The sequence below is a fragment of the Hemitrygon akajei genome, chromosome 6 (assembly GCF_048418815.1).
Source record: "Hemitrygon akajei chromosome 6, sHemAka1.3, whole genome shotgun sequence".
Taxonomy (NCBI): Eukaryota; Metazoa; Chordata; class Chondrichthyes; order Myliobatiformes; family Dasyatidae; genus Hemitrygon; species Hemitrygon akajei.
Window position 1 is genome coordinate 154,430,925 of NC_133129.1, and position 19,707 is coordinate 154,450,631.

The following is a 19,707-nucleotide window of genomic DNA, read 5'->3' on the forward strand; positions in this document are numbered from 1 at the left end:
TAGTGAGTGGGGTAGTGCATAGTTTCTTTATAGTTTTCCAAATTTCCTTGGTTCATATTGGAAAACAATAAATATAAGAGAGGAAAAGATGGAAAGCAGGAAACTACAGGGCAATTAGCTTGCAGAAAATGTTGGTACTTATTAGTAAACATATTACAGCAGTGCTCTTGGAAAATGTCAAGGTTATTAGACAAAGTCAATGTGGTTTTATGAAAAAAGAATCTTCTGTGATGAATTTTGTTGAGTTCTTCGAAGGAGTAATGTGTGCTGGGGAGAAAGGGAACAGGGAACATCCAAGGGCAACAGGAAGTAGGGGAGGCATAAATAGATAGTTGCTTATTTGGTAAGATACTGTGTGCTAAAGAGGTGGACCTTATTATTTTAAATATAGATAAATAGAGCCATAGAGCATTATCGAACAGAAACAGGACAGGGCTTTCAACCCATCCAGTATGTGCCAAACTGTTGCTTTACCCTGAGCTCAGTGTTCAACGCCATCATCCCTCGGAATAATCAACTAAGCTTCAAAATGTGGGACTCTGTACATCCGACTGCAACTGGATCCTTGATGTCCTTATTGAGAGATCACTTTCAGTGTCAATCGGTTGTAGCGTCTTCTCCTCACTGACAATCAACACAGGCACACCTGTGTCCTTATACTGTTCTACTCTCTCTACAGTCAAGACTAAGTAGCTAGGCACAGCTTAAACACCATCTATAAATTTGCTGATGATACCACTGTTGGCAGAATCTCAGATGGTGACAAGGTAGTGTACCGAAGTGAGATAGTCGAATGGTGTCACAATAACCTCACACTCAACATCAGCAAGACCATGGAATTAACAGTGGACTTCAAGAAGAAGTTGAGAACATACACCTGGCTTTATTGAGAGATCAATATTGGCACTGTAAAAAGTGAGAGGTTTCTCAACATCTCACAGAAATTATCCTGGGACCAACCCATTGACACAATCATCAGAGGCCTGGTGTCTGTGGGTCCGCTGGAGACTGCGAGCCCGACAATGGCCTGTCCTAGAGTTAGAGACCTGTCTGTGTATGTGTGTGGGTGAGTGTGAGGGAGAAAAGGGCTTGTTCTGCTGTTATTGTTGTTGCTGCTTACGTTGCTCTGCTGACTATTGGGCACATGTTGGCACCGGAATGTGTGGTGACACTTGTAGGCTGTCCCAACATACATGGGTTGTAGAATGACAAACACAAGAAAATCTGCAGATGCTGGAAATCCAAGATCAAGATGGCACCTGCATACAAAACTCCTTTGGTCACTGTCTCTTGGATGGATCATGAAAACATATCTTTCACTTCTTTTAAGTCCTTTACGTTTGCTTTGCATCTTGGATGTGATTCCTGAACCGTTGGTGCCTGTGAATTGCTGTTTGGAGATTGTTCGGGTGTTCTAATGCTCTGCAGTCTCTGAGAGAATTCTGGGAGGTAAAGGCAGCGTGTGGGAAACTCACGGTGGGCAGACTGTGAGCCAATGTTCGACTCCATTTCGCCAATTAAATCTTCCATTGTTCCTCGATTAAAGCGACAAGGGAAATTGAAACGTCGAGGCAAATGTCAAAACCTGGAAGTTGTTCAGGTGCTTCAGCACTCTGCAGGCTCCCAAGAAGATTCTGGTAGACAGAGACAGTGTGCAGGAGCCTCGTGGCAAGAATCCTGCGGGCCAGGATGCAAGCCTTTGTTTGACTCCATTTCGCTGGTTAAAACTTCCATTGTTCACCAATTAAAGCACAAGAAAGATTGAAGCATCGGGGCAAGTGCAGAGGATGAGCACTGGCTGCCTGTCTTTTGATCGCTCTACTACAGAGAGGGAAATGTCTGCCGCTGGGCCCGAAGATTGTTCCCCAGGTTTTCTGTGTTTTGGATGTGGACTTGGACTATAGAGTTTTTTTTCAATCTTATAGATTTTTATATTCTGTGTTTTTTGCCCGATGTTTCGTGTTTTATTTTGTGTGGGAGGAGGTATCTTGGGGGTTGACATGCCTGTTCCATTTTTTGGGGGGTTTTTTGTGTGGGAGGAATTTTGGGGGTTAATATGCCTGTTCTGTTTTTGTTTGTTTTTTTGTGTGGGGAGGGGGGTCTTTGGGGGTTGATGAACGTGCTGTCTTTCATTTCTTTCTTGGTTTCATGGCAACCTGGAGACAAAGAATTTCAGAGTTGATATACTTTGATAATAAATAAATGAACCTTTGAACAAACCTAGTCACTCAGCATCTATAGAAAGGAATAAACAGTCAGCGTTTCGGGTTGAGATGTCCTGTGTTTATTCCTTTCTGCAGATGCTGCCTGACCCGCTGAGTTCCTCCAGCATTTTGTACGTGATACCTAGGTTGCGTTGGTTATTATGCAAGCAACACATTTCACCATATGTTCCAATGTACATGTGATAAGTAAATCAATCTGAATTGGAAGAATGCATGCCAGCTGCTCTTCTTCATTAGGAGTTTGAGCAGATTTTGTTTGTGTCCAGAATCTCGAAGATTTCTACAGATGTACAGTAGAGAGCATTCTGACTGGTATGGAAGTTCCAATGTGCAGGATCCTAAGAGGTTACAGAAGACTGTAGTCTCAATCAATCATCGTGGACACAATCATCCCCACCATCAAGAAAGTCTTCAAAAGGTGGTGCCTAAAGAAGGAGCCATTGATCATTAAGGACCCTCACCATCTGTGCATGGCCTCTTATTGCTACCATTGGGGAGGAGGATCAGAAGACTCAAGTCCCACACTAAATGTTTTTGGACCAATTTCTTGCTCGCTGTCATCAGATTTTTTAACAGTCCATGAACGCTTTCCACTTAGCACTATTTATTTATTGAAACACGGATTTTTTATGTCTTGTGCTGAACTGCTGCCACAAAACAACAAATTTCATGACATGCGTCAGGTGATAATGAACCTGATTCTGATTAGGATGCCTCCTTCTTGCCCTCCTTGCATTCTACTGATTTTATTCTGCTTTCTGCCACATACTACAAAGTGTTTGAAGCAACTTGTGCATTAAAAGAGTATTACAGCGGACAACCAGACAGCACCTTTACTACAAGCAGCTTTCTGTAGCTTAAGGGCAATGACTTCCAGGGGCACATAAAGCAGTTCTCTCGCTGTTAGCCACGGTAATTGCAACTTGTTCTTCATTGGCCTTGACTGCCAGCAGTGTCCAAGTTAAAGCAGCATGGAATTCAGTGCTTTAGTCTTGTTCCCAAGGCCCTTTATTATGTAAATATAAAAATGCCATTAAGTACAATGTCAGCTGAATCATTGTTTCTGAATTTGCCGCCTCAGCATGACAACCAGGTGAGTTCATCAAGTATGAGCCAGCTTCCTGGCACCCTGGGATTCCACTCTGCCTTGGCAGTATCCTTAACTACTTAAAAATGGAGACGAACAATTTAACTCTTTAACATGTACTTTCTAATAATAATGATAATAGTTCTGGCAGTGGCATAATTACCATTTTTATAATTAGTTATTAACATATTTTATTGTTATTGTAGTACCCTCAGAATTCTCTGTAAATGCCACTATCTAGGAACTGTCCTTCACAACCTCTGATTGTTCTGTGGAAAGCTTTTCATTTTTGAAATGAGTTTTAACTAAATCTTCTGCCCTTATGTTTTGGAGTAAATGAGTCATTTTAAAATGTTATTTATTCATATGTTATTGTCTTATTTATCCCCCTTTCTGGTACTAAAGCTCAGAAGTTATTGTTGCTGATACTAATGGAAATATTCGGTCCACAGTTTTAATGTTGTCGTAAATCTTTTTTTAATAGAAATGAGTTAACACATTCATTAATCTAGTGGCAAAATGCTATTATTCATGAACATTGCCTGTTAGGCCATTAATATCGTCATGCACTGTTTATATCCTTCTTTAGCAGTGTACTCTGTAATTCTTCAATTACATCACAAAAAGTGCAGAAATAATTATGGTAATAAAAGAATGGAGTAGATCCTGTGATCCTTTATCCAAAGTGGTTGCCGGCTTTGACTTTTGTGGACTTGCGACATTTAATCTGAAATACTGATTGTTCCTTTGCATCCACAAATGCTGTTTGACCTGTTGAGTTTCTCCAGCAGTTTGTCGGTTTACAACATCTGCAGTCTCTTGTGTCTCCAACGTTAATTTCTGGATGCTTTTGCATTACATACCTTATTTTTTAAAACATAAAATATTATTTGTTTTTAAGCCATAATAGCAGGCAATTAGAGTATTATTTTGTCCCTTTCATTAAGATAGAACCTCTCAGCAGAAATATTCTGCTGATTTAAGTTCTTATATTTACGTGAATCCTCAGATCATCTCCCATTTCTTTTCTTACTTTGTGTAATTTCATTTCTCAGGTACTTGGTGCTAGAACATGTTTCTGGGGGAGAACTCTTCGATTATCTCGTGAAAAAAGGACGATTGACACCAAAGGAGGCCAGAAAATTCTTCAGACAAATAATCTCTGCATTAGATTTCTGCCATAGTCATTCAATATGGTAAGCTACAAACATTGCTTCCACATAAAATAAAAAATGAATCTGCTTATGTTTAAATGGAGTGTATAGAATATATTTTGTTCGACACTATTCAACAGTTATTGAGAATGATCACATCAATCAAGAAAAGGTTCTGTGCATATGTGGGCTCTTTACTATTGGGATGCTATTAAAATTTGATGATAGTAATAATTTTAGAATCTTTTGATACCATATGACTTTTATCCGCGTACATCAGGAAGGGGATTCGTCGTGGGACTGGCATCAAAAGCATGATAATTAGTCAAATTCCCTCAGAGATGTTGAATTTGACTTTGGAAACTTTCCTTATGGTAAAAAGTTTATTGTAACTAAAGTTGTATTTACTTGGTAAACAGCTGTAGATTAACATTTTGCCGGAAGCTGAAGTTTATTAGTAGTGGTGACCATATAATTTGTACTGAGGTCTTTTCATTTTTGCTTTTCGTAATATTTAAGCTCTGAATTGTTGATTTTGCTAGACAGCTATAGTTCAGTGATTCCTTTTCAGTTGTCCCACTGGGCCGTCAATCACACTCAGTCCCAACTCGAAGTAGCAAACAATACATTTGTTCTTTTACAGGAAAGCAGGTTGTTGGTGTCCATCAAGCAACAGAGCCCAGTATAGATGGTCACAGTTTTGCTTGTTCATTCCAGTCCTCTTCTATGTAACTGTGCTTTTACTTGGCTTTTTTGTTTTGTTGCCTATTTTAAGGTGAGACCATCTAACATCATTTTCTTGGATGTGCGATTTTCTGCGTGGGTAGTCATTTGCTCTTCACCTGTTTCTTCTTTCTCTCTATTTATGAATGGGAATTTCGCTACACACATGGCAGGTCATTACTGTGATCAAATTAATATCAGCCTAATCCAGAATAATTTGTGCATTTTCATGTGAGTAATATGATAATGAATTAGCAGAAAAGAGCACAGAATTAGGTAGCCTTCTATTATCTGTTTGACAATTATTTCTTTAAACCATTCAAGAAGTCTTACCCAGTGCTTAAATATGTATTTTTTAACAGTTTACAAACTTTTATTAGCAATTCAATATACTGAAGCAATGATCGTACAATGTGTTAAGAAAGGAGTAATACAGTAAAGATAGTACAGTAAGAAATTAGTTAAATGCAGTCATTATAAATACGCAGTGACAGATTAGTGAATTTATCAAATTCCAAGATGGAACTGCAGCTGTGGTCACTTCTTTATGGCTAAACGTTATTCTGTATTAGAACTTGTTTGCTGTTTTATTGGGGCTGGTATGACCAGTGTTTTCAGGGCAGACTGGCAGCGATATATAAAATAAAATCACGTGCAGGGCCTGCAGTTTTCACAAGTGGTAATCTGTGACAGATTAACAGAACAATCCCTACATGTTAAAAATAAAAACAAATAACAAGGGAAATGCACAGTTGAGCTACAACAAGACATCATCTATATGGAGAGAAACAGTTTGGAGCTTTTCTTGCATCAGAACTCTAAACTGCTAGCAACAAAATGAGTTTTAAAATGGAGGGTGAAGGGCTGAGCAGCATCCATCATCAATGACCCCACCACATAGCCCATGCTCTCTTCTCACTACTGCCATTGGGAAAGAGGTCCCACATTAGGTCCCACACCAGCAGGTTACGGAACAGTTTTTACCCTTCAACCATCAGGCTTCTGAAACAGAAAGATAACTTCACTCACCTCAACACTGAACTGATTCCACAAACTATGGACTCGCTTTGAAGGATTCCATTATTTATGTTCTCAGTATTATTATTTATTATTATTATTGCATTTGTGCAGTCTTTTTTGCACGTTGGTTGTTTTGTCAGTCTTTGTGTGTGGTTTTTCATTGATTCTATTGTATTTCTTTGTTCTACTGTGAATGCCTGCAAGATAATGGATTTCAGAATAGTACACGGTGACATATATGTACTTTGATAATAAATTTATTTTAAACTTTGAAGAAGTGAGATCCAAACAGAAGATCTGTGATAAGGAAGCATGCAGGAGAAATAAAATAGATTGTGCTACAAAGCAAAAGAGTGTGATTATGAAATAATTGTGAAGAAACTGATCAAATTGGAGGAGTTGTACATGGAAGTAGTAGAATCCTGCTTAACCAACAAAAACATAAATGTAATTTCCAGAATTGTCATAAATGGAGTCTCATATTTTAAGACACTTTTATGTGTCTTTTCACTCACTCACTTTTCAACGAGTTAGAACTGCATATTGGAGGATGCAGAGATTACTTTAAAGTTACAATTAAAAGATGGATAGGTGGAACAGTGTACCATGTTGGAGGTATCTAATGCTAGATAAAATAATTAATAAAAAGAAAGCAACAGCAGAGGAATGCTTCCTTTCATTACCAGAAGCAGAATGTTAAATATTTAGTGCTTTGAAGTCATCACTTGGATGAGCATCAAACAAACCTAAAAGGAGGAGCTGAATTGATTGGCATTTCTTCAATGAAATAAATCATCTTCACTTTGAGTTGTTTGCGAAAGGCTGCCAAGATTGTTGGGTAGAAGGTTACTTATAGACCTTTGGATAATAATGTGCTGAAGGCTTCAATGAATCAAAGATAACCTGCATGATGAGAACAGGTTTGAGTCCTTTGCAAACATCAGAGCTGCATGCACTCACTGGTTCATTTGTTGACTCTTAGCCTGCCGACTACTGACTTCTGATTTTATTACTGTAGTGTGTTTCGGACTGTTTGGCTTTATGTATCCTGCAACTCAGAAAGATAGCTGCATGCACAGTGTCAGTGATGTATAAAAACACATCAAACTCAGTATATGCTGTAGTCTTATTTTCATACTGTTAAGTTTCACCTCCTCAAAATGTAAGTATTGAGATAAGAGAAATAATTGTTCAAAGGAAATTCAACTGTTCATTTTACAATTTAAAAATAAAAGATAATGTAATTTGTAAGTGAATTTATTCATCAAAGATAATGTGAAACTGATTATGATGCAAATATATTCAAATATAGGCACAATTACTTGAGGTTAATTAGGCAGTAGGTTAAACAAGACAGTCTATCAACCATTAAGACAATGTCACTTTGGTATTTTTAACTAAATGAAGATCTGGAAAAATATTAATGTTCTAATAATGTATTCTGTGGAAAAACGCTTTGAAGTTTATTTGACATGTAGTTATGATGAGACTTCAATCTTGTTGCAGAACTTCGATGCAACTCATCAACTAATGAGATCCTGTTCAGTAGATGTATAGAACTGTGCAGTATTGTTATCCTCTCAGCTCAGTCCACTGTTGAAATTGAAATTCTTGTTTTATTTGACCGCAACCTACCAATGTTGCCAGCTGAACTTTCTGAGGTTGGGCTCCATAGTTTCTTGCTGCACTCCTTCAACACAAAACAAAAAGCTAACACTGAAAGCTGTCCTGTACTTGTGGATCAATGTGTTTGTAATAAGAATTCTAAGGCTTCCACAATAGAAGATTCAGGTTTGTGGTGGGGAGTAGATATTTTTTGCCTCTAAGTTTGTTGTCAATTTATTTATGGTGGATTGAGTCAGGGGAATAAAAAGGGTGAGATATGCAATAGTGAAAGATGGGAGTGTAGCGGGTGGTAGAGAGAATGAGTTGAGAACAGGGACCAAACATGGACAAACCAATGTCTTATTCAGGTGCAACATGACTTCTTGACTTGAATATTCAAAGCCCTAAGCAATGAATGCATATGTATGTCATACACCTTTTCCATCGTTTCAACTTTCAGGGAGCTATGGATTTCCACCCCAAGATCCCTCTATACATCAGTGCTGTTAAGGTTCTTGCTAATTACCGTGTACTTTTCTACTGCATTTGACTTCCTGAACTATCCTCTTCAACCTTTTATTCTCCTGTCCTTCCCTCGTCCTCACACAGCAACGTTTTGATCACCTCCTGCATTTCAGAAACTGTCCTCGGCAAGCTCCTGGCCCATGCCAACTCCGTAAACCATTCTTCTCATACAACGTCAAACAATATTGAACCTGCCTTTAAAAGGAAATCTGCTTGTCTACTCTTGACACAGGCATCACCTTCTGCAGCAGCTGCTCACATTAAGCGAAGTAGGCTCCTACTTCAGAATTTCTTCTTTCAATGTCCCCACTTTCTTTGATGCACATTCTTATTTTAATACTCCATGTTACACCCTGGGAAGGGTTTCGCTGCTAATGTAACGGTATTTCTGCAGAAGCAGTGTTTGTGTTATAGTAGAGCTTGGAATGCTTTGGAATGTGAGCTGGGTCTTTTGTTCGGCTTCCACAATGAGAAGATGCTGGAAAGAACTGGGCATAGGATACGACCTGGTGGGTGACCATGATTTGATGGAGCCAGGTGCCGAGATCGACTGAGGATCAGTGAATATGAATTTTGGGAAGAGTTGAGCTCCAATTTGTGCACATTTGACTGTTCAATTATAATGGGCCCTTTCTGTTCTTTTTCTTTCTTTACTAACCCTTTAGTTAAGTTCAGATTCATGAATATAATTCCTTAATCTTATGCAGTGCGTTGTCTGTTGTTTTCTGGCACTAAGTTGTAAAAGGGTAGAAAACTACACAGCATCCACACAAACTGGAGTTTAGGGTGGGAGAGCCATCTCATTCTCACGGGTTTGGCAGGACCAGACTGTGTCTTCCTTAGACTTACGCAGCCAAGGAAACTAACAGGGTTTCATCCATCTTTCATAACACGTCTGTAGTTCCCTATGTCTCTGTGAAGCTTCTTGCAATTTATCTTCTTCCTTAAACACACCGTTTGAATGTCAGGTTTAGTCATAGTAATTATAGTTGATAGTAGAGGCAATCCTGGTGGTAGAAAGCTTAGAACAATTCTCCTTCTTGCCTTATACATCAGAAACTGGTGCGTGCTGGGGGATGACCTGAATAAAAGGTTAACAAAGAAAGAAAGCATTTGATTTATAGAAATTTAATCAGTCCAGCTTCATTTTACCATTGTACTTTTGAATGTGGAGTTTTAGCAAGATTTTGGAGATCTTACAGGAATATGTAAACAGTGTGGCAATTTAATATGCCATGTTGTCAAGGACAACTTATATCACAAATAAATCAAACTGAGGTATTCATCAGCTTGAATGTCGTAACTTAAAGTGCATCATTAATTAAAAGGGTCAAAAGTTCATTTATTGTCAAAGTTATTGTGTGCAGTATACAACTCTGGAGATTTTCCTTCTCCAGATAGTCATAAAGCCAAGAAAAACCATGGAAGTCAGTTCAAAGAAAAACAGCAAACCCACCCCGCTGCACAAAAATGAAGAGCAACACAATAATCAACCCCCCTTCCCTTGCACAAAACACAAGGAGAACATCAGCCTCACACAAAAAACTAACAAAGAAATGCCGCAAGAACATCAACCCCTATCAGATACCCCTTCCCCCGCACAAAACGCCACAAGAACATCACAAAAAATTTAAATAAATACTGGAGAGTGAAAAGGATGAAGCCACAAGCTGCTGCTTATTTCTGAGAACAAAAATTAAATTTTTCTCCGCAGTGGGGATATCTTTTCCCTGCCAGTTAACTGGTTAAGGTTTATATTAAGTTTTAATTAGTACAGAGAATGTAGCCTCTGGTAGTTGCTGCACCATACATTAGATAAACTGCAGATATATTCTGTATTGCCAGTGCATTTGTTAATAATTTATATTGTTTCCATAAATATTATGTATCAGAATTAATGGAATAAATTAAACATAGCAACATTATTAGAAAGATTTAATTGACTATAAATCTGAACGTGTACACGGCTGACATCAAATAAAGATGTCGAGTCTGATTTTAGCACTTAAAAATAGAAGTTTGAACTTGCCTCTACCAGTGGTGCTGATTTTCATGAGAAATTTTAACTTGTTGATTTGAGCAGATAAATGGGTGGCTTCTTGCAGGCATGGAGCCGTTATGTTTGCACACAGAGCACAGATTATGTAATTGGGACCGTAGTGCAATCTTAAATCAAGATCGCTTATCAGGCCAACTTGTAGCTAAGTGCCCAATATCAAGAGATCTTGAAGGGGTTAAACTTGTTCTTCTGTTGGCTAGAAGAAGAAAAATTATCCCCCTAGGCCCTGCAAAGAAATACTGGAGGTTTCCACGCTGTCCTTTCAGAGTCGCAGTTAACACCGGAGCAAAGCTGTAAATTGTATGTGATTGAGAGCCTATTTTCCCTCTTGGGGGTGAGGTCAGACTGTAATGACTACTTCATTGTACACAAATTCACCACTAGTGGAAAACACAAATTTTCAGTAATAGCCTTTTGATATAAATGCACATCTAAAGCATTATCACATTTGCCCCTGAAGTGGCTTTCTTCATAAATGTTGTATATCAAGACACTTATGGGTGCAGACCAATGAAAGATTCCCTTCTGCAGTCCCTCTGATTCCACTCCGGTTCTATGGTTTCTGAAGTGGCCGACCATACCAAGGTGGGAATGACAGACTTTGCAACAGATAATGCAAGAACTGCTTGGTGGGCAGGCAGGTGGGCAATAGGAAGGAGAAATCATGATCCCTTTGGCTATGTGCTTCTGATGCTTGGAATGGGGGTTCTTAATGCCTCGCCCAATGTTCCTTCTCCACTTTGTCCAGCTGTGGAATTCTCATAAGTTAATGGGGATGTTGCAATTTAAAAGAAATTTCGACAAAACCCTTGAATCCTTTCTTTTGTCCACCTGGTGATCTTTATCCATGATTGAGCTTGGAATAAAGCATCTGATTTTGGAGTCCAATGTCAAGCATGTGAACAGAGCTGATGAGTAAAGGTTTAACCCTTGTTCCTTGAGAAGTGCAATGAATATTTATTTATTTATTTATTGACATACAATGCGAGAAGACTCTTCCGGCGATTCGAGCTGCGCTGGCCAGCAATCTTCCAATTTATTCCTAGCTTAATCACAGGACAATTTACAAGGACCAATTAATCTACCAGCCTGTATGTGTTTGGACTGTGGGAGGAAACCCACGTGGTCACAGGGAGAACACACAAACTTCTTACATCTGGTTTCTGCTTTCAATGAGAGCATTATTTAAGATCTTTGGATTTTGAATTGAATTAACTTTATTTCTTATATCCTTCACATACATGAGGAATAAAAATCTTTACGTTACATCTCCATCTAAATGTGCAAAAAAAAACCGAAAGACAGCAAGAGATTTCATACCTACTTTGTAGCTGCAGCTCGAAGTAAGAATATACTGTGAGCATATCTTTACAAGTAAGGTAAGGGCCAAGTGGCTTCTAGATTTAAACATTTGGTGGCGCTAGGTTCTTGGTGGGTTGGTCTCATTTGAATTGGACCTGTGAAACTATATAACATGAAAAGATATTTCCTTTAATATATTAAAATTTGTTTTAACATCTTCATAGAGAATAAATACTCAGATTAGGAAGTTTGATTTCACATTTTTTCTGTCATAATTCTCTGAGACGGAATACAACCAGAATGAAGACTCGTTGTTCACTCTGAAGATGGCTCCTTTTCTGCACTTTAATCTCTCACTGCAGCTCGGCTGGTAGTGGGAACATATGCCTGAGCTGTGCAGTACCGAGAATTTCTCTGTTGAGTCACCTGACACGATGGGTGTAACTGATCTGAGCCACATGAGAAATTTGGCTTCCTTCTGATTGCAAGTGTTGGACTGGGGAAAACTCGGTTTGGGATCCTGTGCCTGCATTCTGCAGGCTGAAAATTGCTAGACGGTATGTCTGAAAGCATTGTGAAACAGCAGGGCTTCACACTCACTATTCAATAGCCTGCTAAAAGTCACTGCCTTGCTTCAAGAAAGATAGGTGTGGTAAACTATGTATACCTGTCTGGACACGCCCCTCTGCTGACTGCTCCTGTGGCTCCTCCCTCAGACCCCTGTATAAAGGCGATTGGGGCACTGCTCCCCCCTCAGTCTCCCAGATGTCGTGCTCCCTTTTGCTGCTAATAAAAGCCTATCGTTCACTTCCCGTCTCCGAGAGTTATTGATGGTGCATCAATTTTATTAGCAGCAATTTTAAAACATGGAGAGTATTTTACGACCCGACAGATTGGATCTCAACTCTCAATCCCAGGAAGCCGGCGACACTTTCGAACACTGGCTAGCATGCTTCGAATCGTACCTGGAGGAGATTCATGTGACCGAGCCTGCCACGATGCGCAGGGTTCTCCTCTCCAGAGTCAATGCAAGGGTCTACTCTATGATCAGAGACCAAATAGATTACCAGGGTGCGGTGGATGCCCTCAAAAGACAAAACCGGCGGCCAGTGAACACCGTTTGTGCAAGACATCGCTCAGTGACATGGCCGCAGCGGGCCGGTGAGTCGAGCGCTGAGTTTGTCCGGGCCCTACAGACACTCGTGCGGGCCTGTGACTGCAGGGGACTGACGGCGGAACAGCATGTGGAGCTGCTAGTAAGAGACGCCTTCGTTACAGGGATCAGGTCAGTGTATGTGCGCCAGTGGCTGCTGGAACACGCCAATCTTACCTTACATTCGGCGATCGAGCTGGCTGACACGCTGGGGGCCGCTCTGCACAACGCTGACGCTGTCCAGGCGTGCGATCTCCTGCCAGCCTCATGGACGCTGCAGACCCCACAACCCGCCAGCGAATCGACCTCGGCTGCTGCCAGTTGCGAGTCCGTGAAGTACCCGCAACCCGCCGGCGAATTGACCACAGCTGCTGCCAGTCGCAAATCTGCGCAGTGTTACTTCTGCGGACTCGAAAAGCACCCCCGAAAACGCTGCCCGGCTCAAGAAGCTACCTGCCCCAGCTGCGGCAAGATGGGCCACTTTGCCAAGAGCTGTAAGTCCAAACCACGAGCGGGGTCGAGCAGCGCCGCGTGCAAGGCATGGGGGTCGCCATCTTGCCTGCCTGCCACGTGCGAGGCATGGGGGCGGCCATCTTTGTCGGCGCCAACTCGCCCCGCCTCCGACCCACGGGTGCTTACCGGGCACCAAGACGGCAATTCAACTCTGGCCTCCGTAACCCTTGACCAAAGCGCTCCACACCAGCTCGCAAGGTCAATGATGGACATCCTGGTGGAGGGGCACCGGACTAGCTGCATGTTTGACACGGGCAACACTGAGAGTTTTATTCGCCCAGAGACGGTGCAACTCTGCGGACTCGTGACATGGCCGGTAAGCCAGAGGGTCACCATGGCTTCAGGGTCACATTCCACAGACATCCGGGGGGGTTGAGTAGCGACACTGGTGGTGCAGGGCACAGAATATCGGGACTTTGCATTACTGGTCATGCCTCAACTGTGTGCCCCTGTGCCTTTGGAGCTCGACTTCCAGAGCCACCTGAAAAGTGTGACAATGGAGTATGACAGGCCCCACCCACCAATCACTGTCAGAAATCCTCAGTTCTGTGAGACTTCGTCATATACCCCACTACTGACCAGACACACACACCGACCCGCACATCCCACCCAACACCATGCCAACTGACGCGCTACTGACACCACTTGCAGCCCCTCCACCCTCAAGATCCCTTCCCCACCGCTGTTCGCCAACCTGACCCCCGACTGTAAACCTGTGGCAACTAAAAGCAGGAGGTACAGCACGGGGGACAGGGCCTTCATTCAGTCAGCGGTGCAGCGGCTGCTCAGGGAGGGGATCATTGAGCCAAGCACAAGTCCTTGGAGGGCCCAGGTGGTCGTTGTTCGGACCGGGCAGAAAAATAAGATGGTCGTGGACTATAGCCAGACCATCAATAGGTTCACGCAGCTTGACGCGTACTCCCTACACCGCATCGCGGATATGGTCAATCAGATAGCTCAGTACAAGGTGTACTCGACCATAGACCTGAAATCCGCTTACCATCAGCTCCCCATCCGCCCGGAGGACTGCCCCTACACCATCTTGAGGCAGGCGGCAGGCTCTATCACTTCCTGCGCGTCCCATTTGGTGTCCCGAATGGTGTCTCTGTCTTCCAGAGGGAAATGGACCGGATGGTGGACCAGTGCCAACTGAAGGCCACTTTCCCATATCTGGATAACATCACCATCTGCGGTCACGACTGGCAGGATCACGACACCAACCTCCAACGATTTTTCCAAGTGGCCAAAGCTTTTAACCTCACCTATAACAGGGACAAGTGTGTGTTCAGAACCACCCTACTTGCTATCCTTGGGTATGTTGTGGAGAACGGGGTCATTGGCCCTGATCCCGACCGTATGCGCCCCCTGTTAGAACTCCCTCTTCCCACCACCCTCAAAGCCCTCAGACGGTGCCTGGGTTTCTTTTCCTATTACGCCCAATGGGTCCCCCATTACGCAGACAAGACCCGCCCCCTGGTCAAGTCCACCACATTTCCCCTCTCTGCCGAGGCCCGCGCGGCCTTCAGCCGCATTAAAGGGGACATTGCCAAAGCAACGATGCATGCGGTGGACGAGACCATTCCCTTCCAAGTAGAGAGTGACGCCTCCGATTTCGCGCTGGCTGCTACCCTCAATCAGGCAGGAAGGCCGGTAGCATTCTTCTCTCGTACCCTTCAAGGCCCTGAAATTCTGCACTCCGTGGTGGAGAAAGAAGCCCAGGCCATAGTGGAAGCTATTAGGCACTGGAGGCACTATCTCACCGGCAAAAGGTTCACCTTGCTGACCGACCAGCGCTCAGTTGCGTTCATGTTCAGCAACCAACAGCGGGGCAAAATCAAAAATGATAAAATTTTGAGGTGGAGAATCGAACTCTCCACTTACGACTATGACATCCTGTACCGGCCTGGAAGGCTCAATGAGCCCCCTGATGCCCTATCCCGGGGAGCGTGTGCCAGCGCACAGCTCAACCAGCTATACGCCCTCCATGCACATCTTTGCCACCCGGGGGTCACCCGACTTTACCATTTTGTGAAAGCCCGGAACCTGCCTTACTCCCTTGAGGACATCAGGACAATGACCAGGGACTGTCAAGTCTGCGCTGAGTGCAAACCGCACTTCTACCGTCCCGAAAAGGCACAACTTATCAAGGCCACCCGCCCCCTTGAGCGACTGAGTGTCGACTTTAAGGGCTCCCTTCCCTCCACCGACCGCAATGTGTACTTTCTTAACATAATGGATGAGTACTCGCGGTTCCCCTTTGCCATCTCCTGCCCCGATACCACTGCCACGTCCGTCATAAAAGCCCTGCGCCAGCTCTTCACTCTGTTCGGATATCCCTGCTATATCCACAGTGATAGAGGGTCCTCCTTTATGAGTGACGAGCTGCTCCAGTACCTGCTGGCTAGGGGCAGTGCTACTAGTAGGACCATGAGCTATAATTCCCGGGGGAATGGACAGGTGGAGAGGGAGAATGCCACTGTGTGGAAGGCCACACTCTTAGCCCTTAGGTCAAAGGGATTGCCGGTCTCTCGCTGGCAGGATGTCCTCCCCGAGGCGCTCCACTCCATCCGCTCCCTGTTATGCACGTCCACCAATGCCACCCCTCATGAGCGACTCTTTTCTCTTCCCAGCAAGTCTGCCACTGGGACCACCCTACCGGTTTGGCTGACGTCCCCAGGGCCAGTGCTGCTCTGGAAACATGCGAGGAGCAATAAATACTCCCTGATGGTCGAGAGGGTTCACCTTCTACATGCGAACCCCCAGTATGCCTACGTGGTCTTACCTGATGGGCGGGAGGACATGGTCTCCGTCTGCGACCTGGCACCCGCAGGAGCACCAGACCCCTACCCCGAATACTCCACGGTGACTATGAACCCCGTACCCACCGATGTATATACCCATGAGACCCCGCGCACACCAAGCCCTACACAGACTCCTCATGACACTCCCATACCGGGTGCCACGCACACGCATGAGGGATCACTGATGCCTAACGGGCTGGCACCTCAAGTCAGGCCGGAGCCAGCACAATCACTGTCACCGGTGCAATCACCACCGGTGCTACGTAGATCACAGCGACAGACTTGACCACCTGATAGACTTGACCTGTAAATATACTTGTAAGAAACTTCGCCCCGTGGGGGCTCTCTTTTAAAACAAAGGGGGGGCGAATGTGGTAAACTATGTATACCTGTCTGGACACGCCCCTTTGCTGACTGCTCCTGTGGCTCCTCCCACAGACCCCTGTATAAAGGCGATTGGGGCACTGCTCCTCCCTCAGTCTCCCAGATGTCGTGCTCCCTTTTGCTGCTAATAAAAGCCTATCATTCACTTCCCGTCTCCGAGAGTTATTGATGGTGCATCAATAAAGAAGTATAGGCCTCAAGTAACTAGCACACAACAATTACCATCAATATTTTTATAGGCATCTCAGAAGACCTTCTCCCTCTCTACCATCCAGGGCCGTAAACAGTCCTTCCAGGTGGTGGGACATTTCATCTGTGAGTCTGCTATGTTCAGTGCTCCCGGTGTGGCCTCCTATATGGTAGTGAGGCCCAACATAGATTGGGAGACCACTTTGCCAAGCTCGGTCCACCGGAACAAGTGGGATCTCCCAGTGGCAACTCATTTTAATTCCACTTCCCATTCCCTTTCTGATATGTCCATTCATGGCCTCCTCCACTGTCATGATGAGGTCACACTTAGGCTGGACCTTGTATTCAGCTTGGGCAGCCTCCAACTTGTTGATATGAACATTGATTACTCGAACTTGTGATAATGTCCCCCAACCACCGCCCCCACACACACACACTTCTCCATTTCCCGTCCACTTTTCCCTCTCTCACCTCATCTCACCGATCAACTTCCCCAGCTCTTTACTTCATCCCACCCCCTCCAGGTTTCACCTATCACGTGAGGGGGTTCTCTCCCCCCTCCTCCTGAAGGACTTTTTTCCTTCAGGCCTTCCAAAGGGTTTCAGCCTGAAATGTCGACTGTACTTTTCTCCATAGATGCTGCCTGGCCTGCTGACTTCCTCATGAAATTTGTGTGTGAAACTCACCATTTAATTTACAAATGGTTTTTCTCCATTCTATGTTGTTGAAGGTTTTCAGCAGATCTGAAAACATGCTTTCAGCAAACCCTGCAAAAACACTAAATCTAGAACTTAAAATAACCAATTATTTAACTGCATAATTGAGCAATCAGTTTCAGACATTGATTCAGCAACTCTTTGTTATGAGGTGATTTGGCAACTAATCCTTGAGGGAATGCCCAGCACCAGGACGATGATGGGACCTGACAAGTTTGATGGAGTTGTTTCTACACCAGTCCAATATCTGCTTGTTTATACACCTCACGCCAATAACAATGGGTGCTTCTGTAACTATTGCATTGCTAAGCAGCTACAAAGAAGGCATGACAGCAGCTATATTTCATTAGGAGTTTGAGGAGATTTGGTATGAAACCAAATACACTTGCAAATTTCTACAGATTTACTGTGGACAGCATTCTAACTGGATGCATGTTTGCTGTTGTGTGCTGGGGCAGCAAGCTGAGGGTAGCAGACACCAACAGAATCAACAAACTCATTCCTAAGGCCAGTGATATTGTTGGGGTGGAACTGGACTCTCTGACGGTGGTGTCTGAAAAGAGGATGCTGTCCAAGTTGTATGCCATCTTGGACAATGTCTCCCACCCACTCCATAATGTACTGGTTAGGCACAGGAGTACATTCAGCCAGAGACTCATTCCACCGAGATGCAACACTGAGTGTCATAGGAAGTCATTCCTGCCTGTGGCCATCAAACTTTACAACTCCTCCCTCAGAGTGTCAGACACCCTGAGCCAATAGGCTGGTCCTGGACTAATTTCCACTTGGCATAATTTACTTATTATTATTTAATTATTTATGGTTTTATATTGCTATATTTCTACACTATTCTTGGTTGGTGCGACTGTAATGAAACCCAATTTCCCTTGGGATCAATAAAGTATGTCTGTCTGTCTGTCTGGCATCATCATCTAGTATGAGGGGGAGAAGGGCTATTGCACAGGTCAAAATAAGTTACAGAGAGTTGTGAACTTAGTCAGCTCCATCATGGGCACTAGCCGCTGTAATGTCCAGGACATCTTCAAGGAGTGATGTCTCCAAAAGACGGCATCCATCATTAAGGACACCCATCACCCAGAACACGCCCTGTTCTCATTGTTACTGTCAGGAAGGAGATACAGGAGCCTGAATGCACACACCCAATGATTTAGGAACAGTTTCTTCCCCCTCTGCCATCCAATTTCTGAATGGTCATTGAACCTATGACACTACCTCACTACTTTTTGTTAATTTATCTTGCACTACTTATTTAACTATTGTATATATATACTCACTGCAATTCACAGTTTTTCCTCTGTTATTATGTATTGCATTGTACTGCTGGCACAAATACAACAAATTTCCGGACATGTGCTGGTGATATTAAACCTGATTCTGATTCTGATAGTGTGGCTGTATTCTTATTGTAAGGACCTAATGTGCTGTATGTCACTCTGAAAGAGAAGTAACGATCTTGAAGAATAATAAGAAATGCTAGGCAATGGTTTCTTCCCCATTCAGTTGATTAAAATATATTGAGTTGGATTTTAACATGTACAAAATATAACTCATGATGGCTATTATATAGATGCCAAAAGTAATGTGGTGCAGGGACTGAGATCTTTACGAATGATAGAGAAAGTGAGTATGGTCAGAGATTTTCTTCGAAGTCAGAGAGAACAGACAGTAACACCTTTCAGAAAAAAACATCTAGTGATTGAACCATTTGCGCAAAGGGAAGTCAGTCATTCCAGGACTGTAATGGTGGTTTCCAAGGTAGGGTATACACTGTCTGCAGCAAGCGAGAGGCTTGATATCCTGCAGGGAATCACTCAACTCATGACCCTTAAGGCCTTTCTGCTGGGTACAAAGCCCAAATCATGAGTGTGATGGAATTCTCTCTAGTGAATGAGTGCAGCGTTAATTATTAAGAAGCTTCACACTATTCAGAGAAAATTTTAGCCCATTTAATTGGTAATCCATCCACCACCATTTTATCATATCTACAGTGTGTATGATTAACTAAATGTACTGCAGTCAGTAAGGGCAGGCCCTTACACTTCCTCCCTCACCACCATTCAGGGCCCCAGACAGTCCTTCCAGGTGAGGCGACACTTCACCTGTGAGTCGGCTGGTGTGGTATACTGAGTCCGGTGCTCCTGGTGTGGCCTTTTATATATTGGTGAGACCCGACACAGACTGGGAGACTGGGAGACCATTTCACTGAACACCTACGCTCTGTCTGCCAGAG

The 19,707-nt window shown here is 43.4% G+C and overlaps 1 protein-coding gene across 9 annotated transcripts in view; it reads left to right on the forward strand.

The window, feature by feature from the left end:
• brsk2b (BR serine/threonine kinase 2b) overlaps window positions 1-19,707 on the forward strand; it is a 948,417-nt gene that overhangs the window by 587,060 nt on the left and 341,650 nt on the right. For all 9 annotated transcript variants that reach the window (XM_073049611.1, XM_073049613.1, XM_073049614.1 and 6 more), the window contains exon 4: window positions 4,368-4,508. In XM_073049611.1, coding sequence (XP_072905712.1) covers window positions 4,368-4,508 — 141 coding nt within the window. The remainder of the gene's footprint in view (window positions 1-4,367; window positions 4,509-19,707) is intronic.